This window comes from Cavia porcellus, unplaced genomic scaffold (assembly GCF_034190915.1).
Source record: "Cavia porcellus strain 051 isolate PalLab524CR breed Dunkin Hartley unplaced genomic scaffold, mCavPor4.1 scaffold_32, whole genome shotgun sequence".
Taxonomy (NCBI): domain Eukaryota; kingdom Metazoa; phylum Chordata; class Mammalia; order Rodentia; family Caviidae; genus Cavia; species Cavia porcellus.
In genome coordinates this window covers 15,249,124-15,271,663 of record NW_026947515.1, presented here as the reverse complement: position 1 = coordinate 15,271,663, position 22,540 = coordinate 15,249,124, and the positions used below count along the sequence as shown (strand labels likewise).

Sequence of the window (22,540 nt, the reverse complement as noted above, 5' to 3'; positions counted from 1 at the left end):
TCACTGGCTCGAGTGGGGCGCGTGGGCGGGTGGCTCACCTGCAGCCACAAAGAGGATGCCGGCACTGAGGACGATGTTGTTCTTGCGGCTGTAGATCCTCCCGGCGCCAATGCAGAGCCCCCCGAGCAGCAGCAGGATGGTGCTGAGGATGGGAAAGACGCTGGAGGCTCGCACAATGCCTAGGCCAGGAAAGGGACAGAGCAGAGAGGGCAGTGAGACCAGCCACCCTCCCTGGCCACAGCCATATGTGTCTTCCTGGAACTTGGCAGCTTGAGGTCCTCCCCCCGGGAGATGGAGATTCCCATCAGGACCTAAACCCACAGAGGTCAGGAGGCCGGGTGGGCCAAGGCAGCTGGTGATGGCCCCCGGGCCTGCAGATTACTCTGGGGGACTCTAAGTGGCCCAGGTTATATCTGCCCGCATCTCACTCAGCCTCTCCCTGAGTGTGGGTCACACTTCTATCAACTGGGAGGGAACAGAGTCCCTCAGTGGCTTTTGGGAGGCTACAATAACAGCTTTGGAGATTGTGGGCTGCTTTAGATTTAGGTAACACCTCACAGCCTGCGGAAGCCTTTCCTGGACACGATCTCTGCAGCCGCCAGGAACCTGGGAAGCAGCATTCACAGGAGGAGGCCCAGGTGCAGGGGTGCAGGCAAGGCTTAGCACAGGGGATGGCCCTGCTCTGTGCTGGCAGCATGGCATAGGCCAAACGCTTTCCAAAGCTCCACTTTCTCCACGGCTCATAATGCCGTCATCTCCTGCTGTCTGCAGGGGTATAGTTCAAGACCCCAGTGCATGCCTGAAACCACAGAGTCCTGAGCCCTATACACTGTGGGAACTCGGCTTATGAACTTAGTTTATTTTCTGATTTCGGAAAGACAGTTGCGTTTGTGTTTGTGTGGGGAAGATGGCCTTGGTGGTGTTTGTCCCCCGACACGGAGCTCATGAACAGAGGCAAAATTATGCTGAATGCTTTTGTTTGCAGAACCAAATTGTTTGCAAACAGAAGTGTTTGTGAACTGAGGTATTACTTTACACTGTGTGTTTTTCTGTATGTACATATGCATACAGGTGCAGTAAGAGACTGGCAACAATGGCTCATAGAACAATGATGCAAATACATTACAATAAAATTATTTAAAACATGTGAATCATAGCTGGGTATGGTAGTGCACACCTGCAATCACTTAGGAGGCTGAGGCAGGAGGATCACTGCAAGTTCGAGTCCAGTCTGGGCTACAAAGTGAGTTCAAGGCCAGCCTGAATTATCAAGTGAGAACTTGTCTCAAAAAACAAAACAAAAATATATACGAATAATTTATTTCTGGATCCCTCCTATCCCACCCCAGTACTGGGAGTTGAATAACTGAATCCATGGACTTCACATTAAGCTTCATTCCCAGCCCTTTTTAACTTTTGACACAGGGCCTTGCTAAATTGCCCAGGCTTAGCTTGAACTTGCAAGCCTCCTGCCTCAGCCTCCCAGAGTGCTGGGATTCCACGTGGGCACCACTATGCTCAGATACGGCTTCCTATTTCTGAACTGCAGTTGGCTAAAACCTCATAAAACAAAACTGTGAATGGGGGGCGGCTGTAGTTCAGGGTCCCACAGTTGCTTTTGTACATGGAAGGCTTGTCTGCTTGGAGTGTGGCCACAGCATGTGCTTCCTAAGTGATATTCCTTATGCTCCCCCTCTCCACCATCAACATCATTATCTCTGGCAACAGATGAGGATGAGGAAGCTCACAATGCACACGAGGTCACAGAGGTGGCGGGTAGGCCCAGTGAGATGCTCGTGGACCTTGCTGTCTAGCATATTTCATCCCCTTGCTCCACCACTGACTGGGGGGGAATCTGGGGCAAGCAGCTTCAGCGTCCACCAGAATCCACTCTTTCACAACTAGAAAGTAGTAATGATAAGAGCCTCTGAGGGAGGAACCCCCAACCCCCAATATGTGAAGGTTCTAATGCCCAGGAGCTATGAATATGATCTTACTGGAGAAAAGGTCTCTGCAGACGTAATTAAGGATCTCAAGGTAAGAGCATGCTGGACGAATCAGGTGGTCCCTGAGTTCAGTGACAAGTGTCCTTCTAAGAGGAAACACCATTCTTATCCAGAGAGGAGAAGACGGAGGCAAAGAGTAGAGTGATGTGACCACGAAGTTCAGTGCCACCAAGGAAACAGCCACTTCCTGGAGCCATCAGAAGGGGCCGGTCCTACTCACACCTTGATTTTGGACTTCTGGGTGCCACCTTGTCAGAGGGTCAATTTCTACTGCTTTAAGCCACAGTTTGTGATCATTTGCTACAGCGGCCTCGGGTAGGAAAGGGCGCCTACCTGGGAGAGTTACTGTGAGAAAGCACAGAGCACACAGTAGGGCTTGAGGGTCCCCTCCCTCAGTGTTGGGCGGGAAGACGAGGGACAGGAGGAGCCATAGCTCAGCCTTCCCCCACACCTGCACAGAAATCGTCCATAGATATCTGGTCACGGGGGCCTCGGTGGTCCCAGCGGGGACCAGTGAGTCACGGAGTGCAGGCAGATGCCCCTCCTGGCCAGCTGACTGGCCGGAGGCCTCACAGCTTCTGAAGGCTGCATTTGTCTCCTCTGTTACGCACGCCCACCACTGTGCGTGCTCTTCATAGATGAGGGATTGTCTGGGGCATTAAATGAGCCTCTTCTCTACAGCACCGCCTCCTCCCGAGTCTCTCTCTTGCCTTCTTCCAGTGGCAGACACTGGGATTAGGCTTCCGGTGTGCTTCTGAAAGGTGATTCTGAGCTCCGCTGGCTACAGAGTCTGGCCAGGTGCCCTTGTCTGGTCAGCGCAGCTAGGGAGAAGGGAGCCCAGTTGCTCCAACGCCACCTGAGGCCAAGGCCCAGCTCAGTGCCACCCATCCACCCTACCAGGTAAGTCACGTAAACACCTGTTTGCCACACAGACTTGGTCCGGATGTGCAGATGGTAGCCAGTGTTGGCATGGACACCGGAGCAGGTGGAGCGTCTCAAAGATCATGTGGCTGAGACGTGAGGGAGGCTGGAGTCCAGCCCGTCTGTGGGTGGCTAAATCAAGCCCCGGTGATGGTGCGTGTCTCCCTGGAGGATGGACCCACCTTCCAACACCCTCTGGCACTCTGTGGGCTCCCAGCAGCCCTAACATGAGCACTCTGCGGCCCAGCACTGAAATGATCCATCTCACTGGAGACGCAGGACCTAGAGGTGGCGTCAGAGTTAGGGAAAAATGGGCAGGAAACTTTGGAGCCAGGAAGGGCCATGGAAAAGACAGCAGACAGGGTGGGGACTAGGGACTCCCCCAAATCCTGGGCTGAGAATGTATATACCAGCAAGGACAATGCAAGAGCTTAGAGGCCTTCAGGAATCCTATGACAATGACATAACTTAGAATTCAAGCCCGGCTTCTCCAGAAGGCTTTGGAATCAATGGCTCATGGCTGGGTTTTTCTCCCTGAATTGTCCAAGACAAAATATGAGCATGTGGGCTTTGGCTTGCTGGTGCTCCACACCTGGACAGCTGAGCAGCCTCTGTAACAGGCTACCAGCAGACACCCCTGCCAGGGAGCTCTCTCCACAGCCCCACTCTCTACCGGCAGGGCAGAGCTCTGCTTCTCTTGCTACTGTGTCCCGGGGCCTACTACAGTGCCTGACACACAGTAGGCCCACGATGATGAATTCTCCCCTTCCACAACTATCAACCCACTGCGAGACCTTTTTCCTATACTTCTTCGTATTTTGGAGATCAACAGTGTAACAGAGACCAGAAGGCTGGACACTGGGGACAGGATGACCCAGAGGGATGCAGGCCGGGTGGCAGTGGGAACTATAACCTTAAGATGTCTCAGCAAGTTGTCCACCCGCTCTGCCTCCAAGCTCACCTGCTCTGTGAAGGGAAAGGCTGACCAAACACAAAAGCAGGACTCAGTTTTCAGGCCAAATATCCCTGTCGCTGCAGCCACTGAGCGGAAAGCCACCGCCCTGTTGGGAATTCAGCTCTGCCTCCTCCTGCCCACTCCACCGTCTGCTGGAGACCCTGTCTTCTGTGCGCATGCCTGGGCTGGTGAACAAACTGGGCTGTGTCCCAAATGAGCTTCACTTGCTCATCATTGCTACGATCACTTTATCTGAGACGTCACTCTGTGAAACTCCCAGTCTCGAATCCTCCCTTGGGGACACTGTTGGTGGAGTTTGAGGTCCCCTAGTGCAGGGCTGAAGTAGGACAGACACCATTATCTGCTCCTGTGGATCCTCGCTCCATCTTTCCCGTCCTAGTTGGGCCTCAGGAGGTTGGCTGTGTGGACCCAGGCACCAGGATTCCAGATGGGCTTTCAGAAGCGTGTTGGTCGTGGAGTTGTCCCCTAGCTTCCACGCCCCAGGCCGGGGGTGAAGAGGCTGCATCTCTTTCTGGGGGCCTCAGTTCCTGCCCCACGGCCCTGTCCTCACTCCCCTCCTGCACTGCAGAACCGCAGGGCTATCACTCCTGCCACAATCTGTGCAGGTGATATTCCTCGAGTTATGCAGTGTGCAACCTACACCACGATCTGCAGCAGCCCTGTTTGGTGCGAGGCCCTCAGGAAGCAGAGTCAGAGGACAGGCGGCAGAGGAGGAGAGAATGAGGGAGGAGGGGAGGGGGCAGGGCTCTGGCTGAATTATTTCAGGTTCTGGGTTTGGCTGCAGCAGCCTGACATGGCCTTGGCTCCATGGGAACCGCACACTATTCTATTTCACCAGATGACTCAGAATCCAAATTTTTACTCTCAGAAAAAAAAAAAAAAAAGACAGAGAGAAATGGTCCATAAGCAGGTGCAGCGTGAACTGTGTTCCCTCTGAGGCCCCAGCTATCGATTTTCTGTGAATGAAGCTGGCCCCAAGCCCCAGCGCGCTGTGGTGAGCAACTTTTCTTTGTGTCTTTTGGTTAATGTGGAAGGGGACAATGACACAGAAATGCTGCTGGCTTTTCTATTTCTAGGCTCCTCTCTCCTTCTCAGGGAGGGACCCATAGCACCAAGAATGTGGTCTGGATTTAGGGTGTGGGGCTAGCTTTGTTCTCTTGGGTTCAACATGTGCTGCCATGTCTGGACTCCAGCTCTGCTCAGCCACAGGGCCTGCAGGGGGGAGACTCAGGGGCAGCCCACAGGCAGAGATGCTGGGTCCTCCAGTTGGTGCCTGAAGCACATTAGGGCTCACCTAGAGGCCGTTCTGCCCCCTTCTGCACGTCCCTCAAGCTGCCAAGCACACCATGAAGCTGGTGCTGGTTGCAAATTAATTTGATGTTTTACGAACAGAATTCTGGGGAGTGCACAGGGAGAGGTGGGCCCATCTCACCCCGGTGGGACACAATATGCATGGAGAGACCTTCCATTTAGAGACGGGCAACCTTAGCAGACTGTGTGTTAAATCTCCCTTGCCCCAGTACGAGGCCCACCCAATTGGCTCTCTTGAAGCTGGCCCAAGCCCATCAGCCTGGGAAGCTGTACCATCTCTGCCCAGGCTTCAATCTCCCCAGAGCCTAGACCTACAGCCAAGGAACTTCATGCGGATACCCAGCTGTCAGGGCAGCACTACACAAAACTTCACCTCGGAGTTCAGTTTCTGAAAGGAGACAGAGTGTCCACAGCTTGCAGAGACAGGCAGCGTGGCAACACCCTGTCACAGAGCCCCCTTCTCCTCCAGCTGTTTGCTTGCCCGCCACTTCCCCCTGCCACATGCACAAAGGATTCTCAGCACTCACGAAGGAGATACTCCGAGCTGTCGTGGTCATAATCATTGTCCTCTGGGAAGTGATTGATCCGGAAGCAGTGCCCTTTATAGATTCCTGGAAGGAAGGAGAGTAAAAGAACTCTGTAAGCACTCTGAGGATTAATGTATCCATTCATTCCGGGTGACTGTGCATGTGTAAGTCTCTGGATAGGCCTTGGGGACAGCAAGAAGGAAGGTGGCCTTGGCCACACCACTCTGTGGGAGCACAGGCACACACAGAAAACATGCACTGGAAATGAGATTGCTCCCTGACCCTTCCCCGTACCCTCTGACAGCCAAAGTGGGTATGATCTGATTGACAACTGTCATGCTCCTCTGCTTTGTCCCTCTTTGCCTCCCTCAGGGTGGCCTAGCAGCCTGGAAACAGGAGGGACTGGGCAGACACCTGGGAGGGACTGGGCGCATTCCTGATATCCTCAAGATCCCCAAGTCCTAAGGGGCTCTGATGGATATACCTGGCCCTCCTGGAGAGTCCTTGAAAACACTGCCACATGTGACTTCAGCCCCCTCCCCCAATTTCCACAAAAACACGGGAGCTGTCAATCATCCATCAGTCAAGCAGTCACTTCTCCCACACTTAGCAGACTTGTCACCACGACAGTGCTGGCTGTCCCAGGTGCTGCACAGTTGCTCTGGGAAACGTTTGCCTTGGCTGCAGCAAGCTTCCAACATGGGCCCATCCCAGGTGACTCCACCTGCACTGTGGATGTCTCTCTCTTGTCACCTGATGACCCCACCTTGTCACCCTCAAATAGCTCCATGGATTGCAGAAGACTGGTGGTGGGCCCACTCCTCCACTCCATAAACAGCACTTCCCATACTCCTTGCACCTGTCCAGAAGGGCTTCCTCCGGCACACTAGCCCTCTGTACTGTCTACTTGTAATTTTTATTTCAAGGACAGTGGACTGAACGGGTTGCACTATGTAGAGCTGGTTACACTAGAGTGGCACAGACGTGAATAGCCATGGAGATGGGTGATGACTGCCAGAGATCTGCAATGACTTGTAAAGAGCCCCAGAGAGGACGTGAAAGCTGCTGAAAGACTCTAGAAAACCACCAAGGGGGTTATGAGCCGTGGCTGCTGAGGAGCTGATGAGCTGTTTTAAAAGGTGCTAAGTAAGCGCCGTAACACAAAGAGCTAAGAGGCACTAGCCCTCCTCGCTAATTTCAAGGGAGACGCTAACATCAAGGGAGCTGCATGTTGCCAATGTGTGATTTCTACCCAGCTGCACAAAGAACCCCTCAGTCAACTGGTGACAAGAGCAGGCCTCAAAGGAGACAACATCTTTCATGTTCCCAGTCTGGATACCCACAAGAGTAAAAGGGTTCACCATCAACAGCTTCCAGGACAAGAAGTGCCATGCAGCACTTCCCCGGGGAGGCAGCATGTGGCATCCCTAAGTCAACGGAGCTACTAAAGCCTCATCTTGAAAAATGACAGAGTTTAGCTATAGAAAACAAGATGTTATGGTTTGTGTCTAGATGTCCCCCCAAAGCCTCATGTGGGCACGGGTGGTGTGCTTTTTGAAGGTGGCTGGATCTAGAGTTTGTGGCTGATTAATGGTCCAATTCTGAGATTACAGGCATGAGTGATACATCTTCCCTAGGGCAGGGAGTCTGCATACAATATAAGGGACAGAAAGAATCTCTCTCTCTCTTTGTGTGTCTCTCTTTCTGTCTCTGTCTCTCTCTCGTTGTTTTTGTGGTCTCCTGCTGTCATGAACTGTTGCGCCTCTGTTATGTGCTACTCTGCCAACTGATTATGCACTGAAACCTCTAAAAACAATGAGCTATGAGACACAGGGCCTTCCAGTCAGAGAAGCAAGCCTGGCAAAAGCAAGGGTGGGGACAGGGGCCTGTCTGTTTGTGTTCCTCCCTGTTGATGGTGAACCCTTTTACTCTTGTGGGTGTCCTGCTGGCCTCCAAAATCTCAGTTTGACCCCATGGTCAGTAAGGATCACTGTGCTAGAATCAGGTTCTGTTCTACACAACACCTGTCTCTCGGTGACTCTAACAAAGCGGCACCCTTAACAAGCCAGGAGCCTCTGCTCTTGCATTTGGCCACCAACAAGCCTGCCACCAGCTGTGTTTCCCCAAGATTTCCCTCTGCTGGGCTCTCTTAGCTGCTGTCTCCAAGAGTTAGGTGAGAGGCTTGGGAATGACCCTGCTTTCTGAAGCCACTGGACCTTGAGGGCCAAAGGTGGGTGGGCTGGGCTTGGTCAGGGATGGTAAAGTGTGAGGGTCTCAGAAGTGCAGAACCCAACATGAAAAGCAGAGTTAAACCCCCCAGTCTCCTCATCCTACAACCACAGCTCTCATGCCTAGAGATATTGGGAGAATGGAATAAGTAATGGAGAGGCACTAAGATGATTCTCGGCTGCGGTGATGGCTCAGAGGTTGCTCTGCAGGACGCAGTCTCTCACCCTGTTTCACTTGTTCTCACACTTTCATGAGCGGAGGAGTCAGTGAAGAACCGCGGGTGCTTGTGAGCAAGAGGAAAAGTGACAGGAAGCTGGTCTCGGGGCGGCCAGCCGTGGAGAGCTCACAGAGGCTGAAGCCCGCACCTCTCTGCACCCCTGGCTCCCACACCGCAGATGTGAAAAGTTTGTAAAGATGTAGAGGAAGCATTTTCCACAAAAATGGGTGGAACCCCTCATTCTCTTTACTGCTATTTCATCAGTCTGAACAAAAGCAGCAAGTCACACATGCTTGTTGGAACGAGTCAAATACCTAAAAGGTTGAAAAGAAGTAAATAATCTCCCTTTTCAGATTCCTTCTCCTGCCGAAGACTTGCTAAGTTTGCTATATATCTTTCCACATCTTCCTTTGTGTGCACACCCCCAAACCTTACACAGGGGTTGCCTCCATTTCCTTGTGGGGGGCGGGCGGGTCCTCGGGAATCCACCTAGGGCCTGGCTCATGCTAAGCACAAGCTCTACTACTGAGTGGCACCCAAAGGCCCCAGATGTAATTTTTAAAAATTTTATTTTAAAGAGAAAAGGAAAAAGCAAAATTTCAAAACAATAGGAGAGCAACAATGGTTAATACATTGTGTATTGTTATCTTTAAATTAGGTACTCAGAGTACAAGACACAGGCATTTAACTGTCCAAAGAACTAAGAGAAATTAGTAGTATAACTACCTTAACTATGTTGTATAATATATATAGTATAATATTGTATAATTGTGTAATATAATTGTATAATATAATTGTAAAATATAGTGTATATATATTATATATACTGTATATAGTATAATATATAATATATATATACTGTATATAGTATAATATATATATATATTCCCCCTTCTTTTACCTATAGAAGTCTCTAGTTTATCCCAAAGGCCCTATATTTAAAATATTAGAACTTATTTTGAGGTCACTGTAAACGTATTACAAGTTATTGTGATTAATACTATGGAAATGTCAAGTACTTAGTAGTTTTCCCCAGCATGAGGTCCAGAACAGTGACACAGGTTGTCAAGGCAGAACGCTCCATTGCCACAAGGATCCATCCTGTTGTCCTTTTCCAAACACACACACCTCCTTGCTGTTGCAGACCCCCCTCCACCCCAGGCAGCCTCTGACATGTTCTTCATTTTGACAGTTTGTTCATTTGAATAATGTTCTACAAATAGAATCATATAGCAGGTAACCTTCGGAGATTAGCTGTCACACAATCCAGCAACTGACCTCCTGGGCATTTAGCCCAGAGAAGATGAAAACTAACACTCACCCAAAAATCTGTACACGAGTTTTCATAGCGAGATTGTTGTTCAGAGCAGGAAATAACAGGTTTTCTTCAGTGAGTAAATAAGTAAACCAACATCTATGCTGTGAGAGACGCTCAGCACTGAAAGGAACCAATTCTTGATACACAAACCAGCTTGGATGAATCACAGAGGCTCACACTGAGTGAGAGCAGCTCGGCTCACAGTTTCTGTCTGTGGTCATCTGGCCACATTGCTTTGGGCCTGTGGTGGCACAGTGTGTCACGGTGTGAGTACATGGCGGAGGAGCTGCTATAATTTACGAAGGCTGAGAATCAGAGAAAGAGAGAAGAGGCCAGGGTCCCAACATTCCCTTCATGCCATGGCCCCTTATGACTTAACTATCTCTAACTAGGCCTTGTTTCTTAAATATTCTGCCACCTCTCAACAGTGCCCCCGTCTGGGGACCAAGTCATTATTAACATGTGGGCTTTTAGGGCAACATTCTGGATCCAAATTACAGCAGCACCTGAGATAATCAAGTTAAGATGAGGTCCTATTGGATCGGGATGGGTCTCCCCTTCGTGAGCCTGCGCTCGCTGCCATCCATCCCAGGCTGCAGGAGTGAGGCCCTCGTGTGGCACTGCTGTGGCTTCATGGATAATGAAAGAGATCGCTCCCTCTCCTGAGCCAAAAATGTGACATATCCCTCCCAAACCTTAGGTTAAATATTTTCCACTATTGGTATCCCGATGGCTCTAAGAGTCTTCTTTACCTCACTTCCTCCTCTAGGTCTGCTGGGAAACCCTCTGCCGTGAAGCACAGCACCTCCCCCAAATCTAGTACTTAGGCTGGGGGTCCAAAGAGCCCAGAGCACCGCTCAAATCTCCCCTCCTCTTTTCTAAACTTCATGCCGTGCTAACGGGACCTACATGACCGCTGACTGTTTCCTGTGAGTTTTTCACATGAGTTGCCACACCTCTTCCAGTCTGTTTTTGTGGAGCGCAGTGCTAAGTCCTGGGGAGACTTCCCATTTATCTCCATAAAATTTAATTTGGTTAGCATTTATAGGGTTAAAATGAATGGCAGGTGTAAGATGTCAGAGAGAACGCCATTTCTGACCCACTTCTCACTCATCTGTCTGCGGCAACAGGCTCTTTGCTGTTACTTAACAAGTGATACGTAGGGTGGTTAATTCTGAGACCCTAGACTGGGCACACTAAATGCACACTGAGGTGGCCGAGGATGGGGTCTGCTGCTGTGTCCCAGAGACACAGTGGCCCCACCTTCCTGAGGGTCAGGAAATCACCTGTGTAAGAAGACCTCTTCGTTACATAGCTCCAGGAAAGTGACTTCCTCTGCAAAGCCCAGGAAGTGGCCGGGGAACCGCTCCTGTGCTGAGATTTTTGACTGTTCTAAAGAAGAGGCACAGGAGTGTCCTCGGTGTATGCACGCATGCACAGGTATCCACTGCCAGCCACACCCATCATCAGCCTCTGCTGTCTATGGGCAAGGAAACATCTAGAAAGAAATTTCATAAAATGGGTCCTGTATTTTATTTCTGGGTGACAGGGTACTCAGTGAATTAAATTGTTCTTTACATTCTGTGTTTTCTGAATTTTCTACAGTGTCTGCAAATGAAGCAATAAATCTCATTAAAAACAAGTTAAAAAACCAAACAAACAAAAACCAAAAAAAACCACTGAGTGTAGTGGCGTAATCTTAGCATTTGGGAGACTGAGGCAGGAGGATTCCCCATGCATTGGAGGCCAGCCGGGGCTATATAGTAAGCTCAAGGGCAGCCTGAACTACACAGCGAAACCTTGCCACAAAGAAACCACCACCACCAACACAAAAACCCAAGCTAGACTCTTCAGCTCTAAGTGGAAGTGTGGAGGTGGGTATGAAACGGCCCCAGATGCCCTGGGGTGAGACGGGAATCCTGGTGGTGGGAGTCGTGTGGTGGTGGTTTAGCCTCTCTGTGAAGGTCATACCAGCCTGCATGATCAACCCCACGGACACAAGGGATTCTTGGGGCATAAGACTTTCTGAACTAAAACCAGGGTGACCTCTGGAGTCATTTCAGCTGGCATGTGAGGTAAGCCTCCATAACAAGCTCCTCAGAGGCCTGTTGTAATTAAGGGAATCCTGGAGAAAAGAACGTCAGTTGGGGACTTAGTGATGATCACTCATGCCCTTCTGGGTCATCTGCGAAGTATTTCTGTGTGCAGTGCTTCCCTTGACAACCCCTCCCCCCGCCCCCGCCCCATCGACAGCAGCACAGACCTCTACCGAGGCAGTGAGGAAGCTCTCTGCCCAAGCACACCTCTGGGCCCACCTTTTACTCCAGCTTCTCACTGCTATGGCAACCAGCTCCACTCAGGCGCCTTAGCTGTCCCCGCACCCCACTCCCGGCAGCGGGTAGGCCGCCTGGGGGACTGCTCTGCAGGGGTCTGCCCCTGACCTTCAAGGGAGTCATCCCACCCGTGATCTTTGAGCAGGGAGGGTGGGATGGGAGCTGGGGGCTACATGTCTCCATGCTCTGATCTTGGGTGGGCAGTTCTCAAATCCTCCGTGTCTTCTGGGAGCCAAGGCCTGTCCCCTGCACCCAGTGCCCGGCATGAGCACTGGAGATATACTCTCTGCATGCCCTCACTCCTGGACTCCGACTCAGATGAAAGCTAGCGTGTCCAGCACACTGGACCTATCAGCTCACTTCACCCCCACTAAAGGAGGAGGCAGGAGACTCTCACATGTCAAAGACCCAGTGCTCACAAGCAGATTGTAAAGACATCCTATTGCTGCAAAACTACCTGCTGAGCCTCCCAGAGTGCAGTCCCTGATGCATAGCAACCTGACTTCTTGTCCAGTGCTCCTGCCCACCCCACTGTGTTGCCTCTCGGAACAGAATGGGGCTCTTGGGCAGTGCAGGCCAGCTGCCTCCTTTCCAGGACAGCCCAGGAGCTGAAGCCAGATGGCAGCCAAGGGCTCAGGATGAGCCTCCCCAAAGAGCTCCCTGACGGGCAAGCAGGAGGCAAAGGTAGCCTGGGAAAGAAGGCGGCTCTGCTGCAGCCAGGGCAGTCGGGGATGGACGGGACGAGGGGGAAGGAACCCAGCACCTCGGGCTCCCCCCGGCTCTGGGCCAGGATGACTGTGACCGTACAGCAGAAGGAGCAAGCAGAGGAGGTTCTGTGGGGCACTTTCTGTTCATTCACGCTCCGTTCATTCATTCACCCCCAACAGCACGTTTCCTGCTGGCTCATTCTTTCAGTCTTCACAATACTTTCCCTGCACACACCCGCATTCATTCCTCAGCTGTATTTTCACCGAGCACTTAACGGTTAACTAATGTGCTGGGCCTGAGGCAGGGAGCCCTTGCCCTTCCTGAGCTCCAATCTGAGTAGGAGCTGAGACCCCAAACAGAAGAAATGGGTATGCTCGTCACGTCAGACGGTACCAGGGACAAGGGGCAGGGAAGGCTCTGAGGGCTTTAGATTGTGGACTTCAGTCTGGGAGCTTGGAGTGAGGAGCAGGTAAGGGTGTGGAGCCCAGGTTTGGGCAGAACTTCTCCCAGGGACACTCAGACACGTGATTCTGGCGGATTCCTTTCTCAACTCAACTCAGGAGTGGAAGAGAGCCCTCGAGGTTCCCATAGAGAGGTGGTGTTTGGGCTGATGGGTATTCTAACTATTCAGATTTAATTGTTGTGCTTTTTATGTGTGTAAATGTCACACTGTGCCCCATCAATATGTACAGTCACATGTCAGTTACAAGTAAAAAATGTAGCTGGGTTGCAGTAGTGCATGCCTGTAACCTCAGCTACTCAGGAGGCTGAGGCAGGATGATTTGAGTGTTTGAGGCCAGCTTGGGCAGTTTAAAATTCCATCTTAACACACACACACACACACACACACACACACACACACACACACACGGAGAGGGGAGAAAGAGGGAGGCAGAAGGAGGGAGATAGGAAAGAGAGATGGAGGGGAGGGAGAGATAAATCTTTTGGAAAATCAAAACAAAACTCAGACACAGCCCAGTGGCCAGTAAGGGGTGCAGACTGAGGCCACCCCATCAGAGCAGGTTGCAAAAGCAAGAACCATACCTGGGCCATTTTTGTTTCAATCATCCTATGAGCTGGAGAATACTCTACTATTAATTTGAACTTCAGGATAATTTAAAGTGACCATCTCCTAATGTGTCCACATCAGAGAGCTGTCCTTGGCTGGGCACTGTGAAATGGGGTTCCCAGGCCTGGCCCAAGGGCCAATGAACCATGTTATCTTAGAGGGGGCACCGGGGCACCAAGAGCATGCTGTACCTCCCTCTTATCCTCTCCTTGTCATCTTGGAGGTGCTCACACACGGATCCTTCCCGAACTGCAAGGGAAGGGGTGGGCAGTCCAGCAGGACCAGAGGGCTATGTTTCCAGGACACAGACAACTTCCTAAATGCTCCGATCTAACATGGAAGTGGCAGAGCCAAGGTGTTCCCAGCAATGATCTGGAGCTTGGCAGAGGAGGTGGAGCCCTGAGAGGGTGGCAGGGCTTGTGCTGGGCTGATGGGCAGAAGGTGGAAAAGAGCCTTCTGAGGACGGAAGTGACAGCCGAGTAGTCACTTATCGTCTATTATGTGCCAGGCACTATTTTAAGCACTTAACATTTATGATCCTACGAATTCCAGGACTAGACAGGATTGCAAACATCTTTGCACTAAGTCCCCTGGCTGGGACTCCACGGCCTCTATACTGTTGTACCTCACACACACCAGAGGCAGAAGTTCACCGTGTGCCCTCAAAGCTGCATCTCTGCTCGGCCAGAGTGTGATGGGGAGGCATGGATTCCTGACACTCCTCACCACGAGGCTCCTGGACTCAGGGCACCGACTGATGTTTCAGACTAGATAACCCCTTCAGTGGAAGGTGACATCCGGGGTCAGGAGGGGCACAGGGCAGGGTGGCAATGCAGAGCCTGCATCAGCCAGGAGGCACTACTGTGCAGAGGAGGCACTATTGTGCAAATGAAGGGCCCCATGGCGGGGACAGGGGGCAAAGGTATGAAGGTTCCAGAACCACATGTGATTTATGAGGTTTGTTACACCAGCCTGCGTACACTAAAATGGCGTGTGTGTGTAACTGGAGGGTAGCAGGCCACGGGTTTGACCCTCCTGGAGGGCACCGTGTGACTTATGGGTAGCAACAAGGGTCACACATGGAAAGGCAGCTCAGGGCCAGGCAGGCTCCCACTGGCACAGGGGTCCCTGGTTCATCCTCGGGTGTGTTCAGATGAGGGACAGAGTCGGGATGGGAGTGTTCTGGTCACAACCATTCCAGCACACATGAAGAGATGTGTTTGTCTCTGAGGGCTGCCACAACACAGTTCTACACACTGAGGGCTTAAAGGACAGACAGCATTCTCTCACATGGCTGGAGGATGGATGTTCTAGATCAAAGTGTTGGCAGGGCTGGTCTCTCAAGAGTGCGGGGAGGAGGGACCTATCCCATGCCTCTGCCTGGCGACCTCTGATGCTCCTTGGCCAGTTCGTTTTCTGCCTGTTATTCTCTGTGTGTTGTCTTTGCCCACCTTCCCTTTTTTTCAGAAGGCTACCACTAATTAGGGATACCCTAGTGGCCTCATTTTAACTTGACGACTTCTGTAAAGACCCTCTATCCAAGTAAGGTAGCAGGGTGAGGATTTCAATACAAAGTTTGGGGGGGATGGGAACACAACTGAATGCATGCACAGGGTTAGGGGCGGATGCACGGCCCCTGCTCCCAGCTGCCACCAACAGACCCACGGCTCCACCAGCTTGCCTCATCCTCTGGCTCTCTGCCCTGCCTCCTCCCCGTAATTCCCCCTAGGAGTTCCTCCACCTCCACACCCATCTCCAGAGAGCCCTCCTAATAACTGTGATTTCCTAATTGTCTCGCACTGGACTCCTGCGGGCTGGCCTCTCTCCAGCTGCAGCAAAGCAGGATGCTGGGAAACCTCTCCCCGATTCCCAGAGAAACTCCACCAGAGTGGAGAGGCAGCGTGGGCTGGGCTGCGCTTTCTGGGGCAGCCCCAGCTCTTGGCCTGCTGGTGCCTCTCTGTGAGACTCTGTTAAGCCACTATGGCCTTCTGTCCCTTCATCCAGTTTATACAGTACACCTGCTACATACCAGATACTGGGATTTCAGACGTACAGCGAAGGATTTGCTTTGCAAAACTTGTTTCCTCTTTTTATTGGGTACAGGGCTACAATTTTTTTTGAGACAGTTCTTGCTATGTAGTTCAGGTTGGCCTTGAACTCATGGTGATCCTCCTGCCTCAGCCTCCAGAGTGCTGGAACTACAGGCATGAGCCACATGTGGTTAGGAGCTTCAATTTATTGCCCAGTTTCCCTATGTGGCCATGGGAATGTGACCTAACTGTCCAGTGGAGTATGAGCGTAACTGATGTGTGTCATTTCTGGGACAGGCTCTGGGGCAGTGAGTGTACCCTTCGGTCTCCACTCCTTCCCCCAACAGCCGCAGGGATGGTGGAGTCACAAGACAGCAGGAACCTGGGTCCCTGAGTCACACTGTGGAGGACAGGACAGGACAGCTGTCTGCTAAGGAGAACTCTGCTTTGCACTGAGCAGGAAATCTGCTTTTACTAACGCTGAAGGCCTTCTGTTCAGGCCAGTTTCGGCTACAGCAATTATCATCAGTACGAGGGAAGAATCAGACAGACATGCTGTCTGTCCTTCTGGAAGTTTCCAGCTACACAGTTCTTCACTGGTGACCGAGGAACAGCCCTGAAGGAGGAGCCCAGAGTTTCATCGGGGGAGCATCATCCAGGCAGAGTTGAAGTCAGGAAAGTTGCTCCTCATACAGAAAATGAGAAAATGGACTTTTATACTCATTTTTAGAAATTATTATTTTTTGTAGTGTTAAGAATTGAACCCCATGCCTTCTCAGTGAGCTACATGCCCAGCCCTTTTTTACTTTTTATTTTCAGACATGGTTTTTCTAAGTTCCCCAGGTAAGACTCAAACTTGTGTCCTCCTTGTCAGCCTCCCAGGGGGCTGGTTTGCTGGTGTGCACCACCGGGCCAGGTTACCCCCAATCTTTAGAGCTGATGGGAGACCATGGTCAAAGCATCCGACAGGGATAAATCACGGTGATGCTACAGAGGGAGGCCGCGGCGGTCAGCTCTGCTGCCGCAGAAGCCCCCAGAGCGCACTGCCTGCTGACTGGGGTCTGGGACGGGGCCTCTGCGTCCTCTCCACAGTGGTACTTGGTGACCAGAGCCGGGGAAGTCCTGGGTAGACAGCAGTACCCACCTCTGGTACCCGTGCAAGTTTCGCTCTCACCTTTTCTTCTGGCCACATTCTGGGGCAGTTCTGGTGTCCCTCTATGACCTCTGGGAGTTTTGTCGTAGCCATTGTTTCTCCATTTGACCCTTTGCCCATTCTTTCCTTTAATTCACCATCCATGAATTAATGGAAGGTCCTGAGGAAGCCCTAGCACACGGAGCCTGCCACAGAGGATGGAGAGTGGGAGGCGAGGGAAGAATTTACCTGAGAAAACACAAGCCATGAGGGAAGAAGCAGGGTCTGGGAGTTCCAAAGAAGGGGCACATGCTGGAGATGGCGTGTCTGATGCTAACAGGTTAGAACTAAAATGCTCCTCAAAAGTCTTCTAGAAGTTCAGAGGTGCGGTGGCAAGTGGGGGTCACTGGGGGCAGGACCTAAAATCCTGTATTCCGTCCCTGGCTCCTCTCTGCTTCCTGTTTCCTGGCAGCCGGTGTGAAGAGCTTTCTCCTGCCTCGTGGGTTGGGCCCTGGAGCCAGTTGAGCAGGGTCCGAATCCACTGCAACTGAATCCACTGCAAGCGTGATAGGAAAGTGACTAACAGGACTGGGGGACCTGGGGAGGGCCGAGGATCCCCAGAGCAGCAGAGTAAAGCAAGGCTGGACTGAGGCCCAGAGGCACTGAGGAGGGGCCCTCTGAGAGGTCCCCCTCAGGGAGGCAGGGGCTGAGGCTGGAAAAGCAGGTGGCTTTGCAGTCATGGTGGCCCTGAACTTCCCTATTAGAGGCCTGGGTTCAACGACATTCAGTGCCGTGCCACTGTGAGGAGAAGCATGCTTGGTAAGACAGGAACGCAGCAATAGCTGGGGTCCCACGTGAATGATAGCCCCCCAGACCACAAGCCCCCCAGGGACCCGAGCACCTCCCACCAGCAGCCAGGGAAGTCCTGGTCTCCGGAGGCCCTGGCTGGGTATCATTTGGCCTATTGGTGTCTGAGGGCCCCACCCCCGGGCCCTGCGTGTCTTCCTTTAGTCCAGGGAGCCCAGCTGCCTGGAAAATCTCAGACTCTGCTCTCCCAGGATTAACAAGCTCTCTCTTCATCGCTGCCCCTCACACTGGAGCCCCTTGTAAGGGGGACACATTAAACTCTGGCTCTGAGCTGGGAGCTTCCTGCAGCTGCCAGAGGGTGCCTGGGGCTGCCAGGAATGCAGTCAGGGAGGGGACAGGAAGGGGTGTGGAGGAGATGCCCAGCACCTCACTCCTGACTTACGGCCACTCACAGGAAAGAGCTGCCCTAAGGAGCACTGGACATTACACTGTGTTACTTCAGACCCAACAGAAAAGAAGCCTAAGGCACACTGCGCCCAGGAAGAAGTCACCTGCTATGGTTTGGATGTGGTTTATCCTCAGCATAGTGATGCTAAGAGTTGGTGGATCCTTTAAGAGGTTGGACCTCGTGGGTGTCCTTAGGTCACTGTGGGCGTGTCCTTAGAAGGCATTAACACAGTTACTGGTGTACCCCAGTGACTCTCTGGCTTCCTGTCTCAGGATGTGTTTTCTCCCCCATACATGAGCCATGATGCTGTCCATCATGTTGTGATGTCACCAATGGGGCCCTCTCTGGAGCCAGTGTTATACTTTGAGCTTTGAGATAAATAACCCTCCTTCTTTATAAAGCACCCAGTCTCAGGTGGTTTGTTATAGCAGTGGAAACTGACTGATACAGCATCTGAGTCAGTGGGGCTGGGCCTTGTACAAAGTCAGCTATGGGCTGAGGTCTGTCTGGAACTCACAGTAGTTTCTACCTTTTCCTTCAGAAAACAATTCTTGGAGAGAATCAATTTTCTCTTCTAAATTCTCTCTCTACAAATTCTATCCTGGAGCCTTGATATCAAAGTTAGTTTGGTAAACAGAAGCATTTCTCCAGGATATAGACCCCTAGGATTGTGTGCTTCGGGCAGCTTGGCAGTGATTTAGAGGGGCAAAGGCAGGGGGTGTGTGGGCCACCCACCTCACATTGAGCCCATCCTGTAGCCTGTGTCTCTCTAGGGTGTACCCAAGGAGAACTCCCTCTCTTGTAATGAGTGCCTCACTTGGAACCAGCCACCAAGGTCACATTATAGGGCCCTGCCCCAGCCAGAGGTCCAGGCAGACTGCTGAGCCAAGCTGGACCAATCAGATATTTCCTTGAGAGACTGGACTTTTCTTTTTTTTGTGGTACTGAGGATTGAACTCAGGGCCTTGTGCATGCCAGGTAAGAACTCTACCACTGAGCACATCCCTAGCCCTAGGAGATTAGATTTTTCATCAGAAATAGAGGATGTGAAGGAATTCACAGGGCCAGGGGGATATTAAGGTCTCGCAAGTGGGGTGTCCCCAGATCACCCATGATACTGCTTCTGGAGTCCCTGGTCCTTCTCTCCCTTGGTCCTGGCTGTCAAACTCCTCCATCCCCTGGAGCTCCTCCACATCCTTCCACTAAAGTTCTCTTCGGGGATCAAGCTGGAAGTTGGTTTCTGTACTGGCGATCAGGAGAATTCTAGCTGCCAGTCAGCCTTACCCTCGCTGCGGAACGGAGATTCCAATCTGGTTGGCTCAGAAGCACAGCCCCACTTCATTCCCCAGGGGAGGGTACAAGCCGTTTACAAGACAGGAAGATGAGCACAGGTTCCCAGGAGACCATGGAACCAGGGGAAAGGAAGGATGCCACCACGGAGGAGCTGTGTGACCTGTGTGACCCGAGGGGCTGGAAAAACACTCAGGGGCTGGTCAGTTAATCTCACATAAGCATGCCAGTTTCCTTATCCCTAAAGCAAGGACATCCCTGGACCTCACCACGTGACTATTAGGAAGTAGGGAAGAAGACTGTGGCCAGGAACAGAGGACTCTTCTATCCCGATAGAAAAGCCTTCCTGTTTGCTGGCAGCCTCCTCCTGCCCAAGAGCTGCTGTGTCAGGAAACACCCAGTTGCCACAAGGGTCCCCGGCGTGGCTCTCAGCTCCTGCTGCTCTGGGCCTGATCCCTGCCCCTCGGTCCTACTCTCTGGCCTCTCCTCCTCTTCTCAGCAAGTCCTCTGAGAATGCGCAGCACCAGCTCGTGCCTCCTCCACTGCTTTGCTCCAGAGAAGCCGGGATTTTCCAGGCTGCCTGCTGAGATTCATAATTGAACAGAGCCGGGGAGACTTTCCCAGCCTGTAGCTTGTCTTCTCCTCTAACACAGGGAAATAGGTGTTCAGTTACCGTCTCTGATTTCTCTACTTCTGCTCTCTAAACTGCCGCTTGGATGAAACCTGGGTATCGAGGGCTGGATTTTTTTTTCTATGTTTCTTTCCTTCTCTTAATGAGAAGCAAATATGAAGCTCTGAGGGGTGAAACAGCTCTCTATAGATTTCAGATTCTTCTGCTGCTTTGCTTCTGCAGATTTCTGGAAAGCTACACTCCAATAACCTGAGAGTTTTAATTGAAGGGCTTGGGAAGGGGAGGGAGAATAAACTTCTAGAGGGGACCTTCGGGACCATCCACTTCATCTCATTTGCTTTACCCATTACAAGCCTGAGGCCTTCAGAGGTCGAGGGCCATTTCCATGGTGACAGGCTGGCTGGGGGCACACAGGGTGAGCCTGAAATGCTGGTCTCTGGACCCCAGGCTCAGTGCACTGTTGCCCACCCACTGCTGTCCGCTCTGTGCAAAGGGTCTCAACCAGAGGCTGTTTCACCTTCCAGGTGTTCCTGGCAATCAGCAGGCAGAGGCCAGGGCTACCACCAAGCATCCTACGATATGCAGGACAGCCAGCCCTCTGGCCTACCAAAGAACAATATGGCCTCAACAGTCACGAGTGTCTGGTTGATGGAGAACAAGAGGCTTACAGAAAACAGTCCTCCCTTCTGGAGTCCATGGCAGACATTGCTAATCAATCACGATACTATTCTCTCCTGATCACGGTCCAAATTCTTCTCTGTACAACGCTCCACTCAGGGATTACTGGTTGAGATGATACCTACTACTCTCCTGGTGGCTGGACAACACAGAGGAGGTAGGTGTGGAAATTATATTTTCTGTTAGGGCTTGAGTCTTGGCTCTGCCGCCTCCTCCTAGCTGGCAAGTAAGTCTGCTGTGCCTCCTTTTTCTCATCTGTGAAATGGGGACAGCAAATGGGGAGCACCTCTAAGGGCTGTTTGGGAGTGAAATGAGTTAATGTAGTTACCATGCAAAGCAGTCACTGAACATGTCAGCTGCTATAATCAGCCCCACTTTGGTGACAAAGAGGTAGCTGGCCTTCTCCAGCAGAGAGTGAGTCAGGCCTGTTCCTTTATCATGATGGACACGGGCTCCCCCTTGTTCTCCTGTGCCCATGATACTGTGACTTGCACAATGAGCACTTTCTGTGTCTCTCAGAAGGCCCAGTAGAGTGAACTTTATTCCCCTTAGCCCATTACTAATATTTATTATTAGTAATAATAATAACCTGGCTTTAGTTGTACACTAAACTCCTGCAAATCCTTGTGCTAAGCTTTTTCTATTTTTGCAGCTCTGGGGTTTGAACCCAGGGCCTTTACACTGGGGCTACATCCCCTGGCCTTTTTAGCCCAGTCTATGAAACTCTTGGTCCTTCTGCCCCAGACTCCCAGAGTGCTGGGATGAGAGGCATGTGCTACCACACCTGGCTTCCATTTTCTCATTTATACCTCAAAAATAAGCAGGAAGCAGGAGCTCCAACAAACCCATCATATGGGTGCAGAATCCAAGGCTCAGAGAGAGGAAGGAACTTGCTCAGGACAGCAGGCCCCTAAGTAACCAAGGATTTTCCAGAACCAGAGCTCTGGCTTCTCCGTTCTCCATTCTACAGGAGAAAGGGAGGGGAGAGAGGACCATCATCTGGCCACACACGCCTGCCAAGTCTTGGGCACACACCTGCTCCCTCAGTATCCTCCGGGCTAGGGGCAGCTCTTCGAGTATAGCCAGACACTGAGTTCAAATTCAGTTTTCAAGACCACCCACTCCTCCTTTACCTGCGCTCCAGAGCATTAGGTGGAAATGTGGCGATAACCTGCTGGGACCCTTGCACTACCGGGAGAAGCCATTAGAACTTGGGCTTACACGAGGCTTCAGAGCTCCCGGGCTTGTCAGCCACACCTGATGCTGGAGTCCCTGTCCTGATCCACTCCCAACACATGCAGAATTTTTTGCAGGCTCCTATGCCTTCAACAGCTTCTTAGCAAGAGCGTCACAATTTTCACTATTTTTGGACCTTCTGCCATCTACTCCACCTTGCCCCATGGTGCCCCTCGCAACCTGAAGAGGAGCTGCCTGCTCTGTCCCCAGCCCAGCCCTGCGACCAGGTGAAGCAGGGCAGGACACCAGGCGGGGTGGTGAAGGAACCACAACTGACCTGTCCTTGCCTTTGGGTTGGCATCCAGGGAGCTGGGCACCTGGGACCAGGTCATGGAAGCCACCGGAGGACTCGGCACTCACAACCAAAGGGGGAGAATCAGCAAGGTAAAGACAGGGCAGATACTCCGCATGGGGACAGTTGTGTAGAGCACCGTAGGCAAGAGGCTGGCACGTTTGAGGAGTAAAAGGCCTGGACTCTGGAATTACAGAGTGGGGGGTGGCAGAGAGAGAGGTGGCAGAGACTCACAGACCTCAGGGCAAGAGGGAGCTATGGAGGCCAGGCAGAAGCTAGGCTCTGGGACAAAGTATTACTCAAGGTCAGCTGCAGGTTGGGGGCAGAGCTCCTTTAAGGAGTCCTGAAGGCTAATTGATGTGTCTCCCCAACACTGTCCAT

At 51.9% G+C, this 22,540-nt stretch overlaps 1 protein-coding gene across 1 annotated transcript in view; it reads right to left on the bottom strand.

The window, feature by feature from the left end:
* Cacng4 (calcium voltage-gated channel auxiliary subunit gamma 4) overlaps positions 1–22,540 on the bottom strand; it is a 57,846-nt gene that overhangs the window by 3,665 nt on the left and 31,641 nt on the right. The window contains exons 2-3 of the mRNA XM_003465846.3: positions 5,742–5,825; positions 39–179 (exon numbers count right to left, since the gene is read on the bottom strand). Coding sequence (XP_003465894.4) covers positions 39–179; positions 5,742–5,825 — 225 coding nt within the window. The remainder of the gene's footprint in view (positions 1–38; positions 180–5,741; positions 5,826–22,540) is intronic.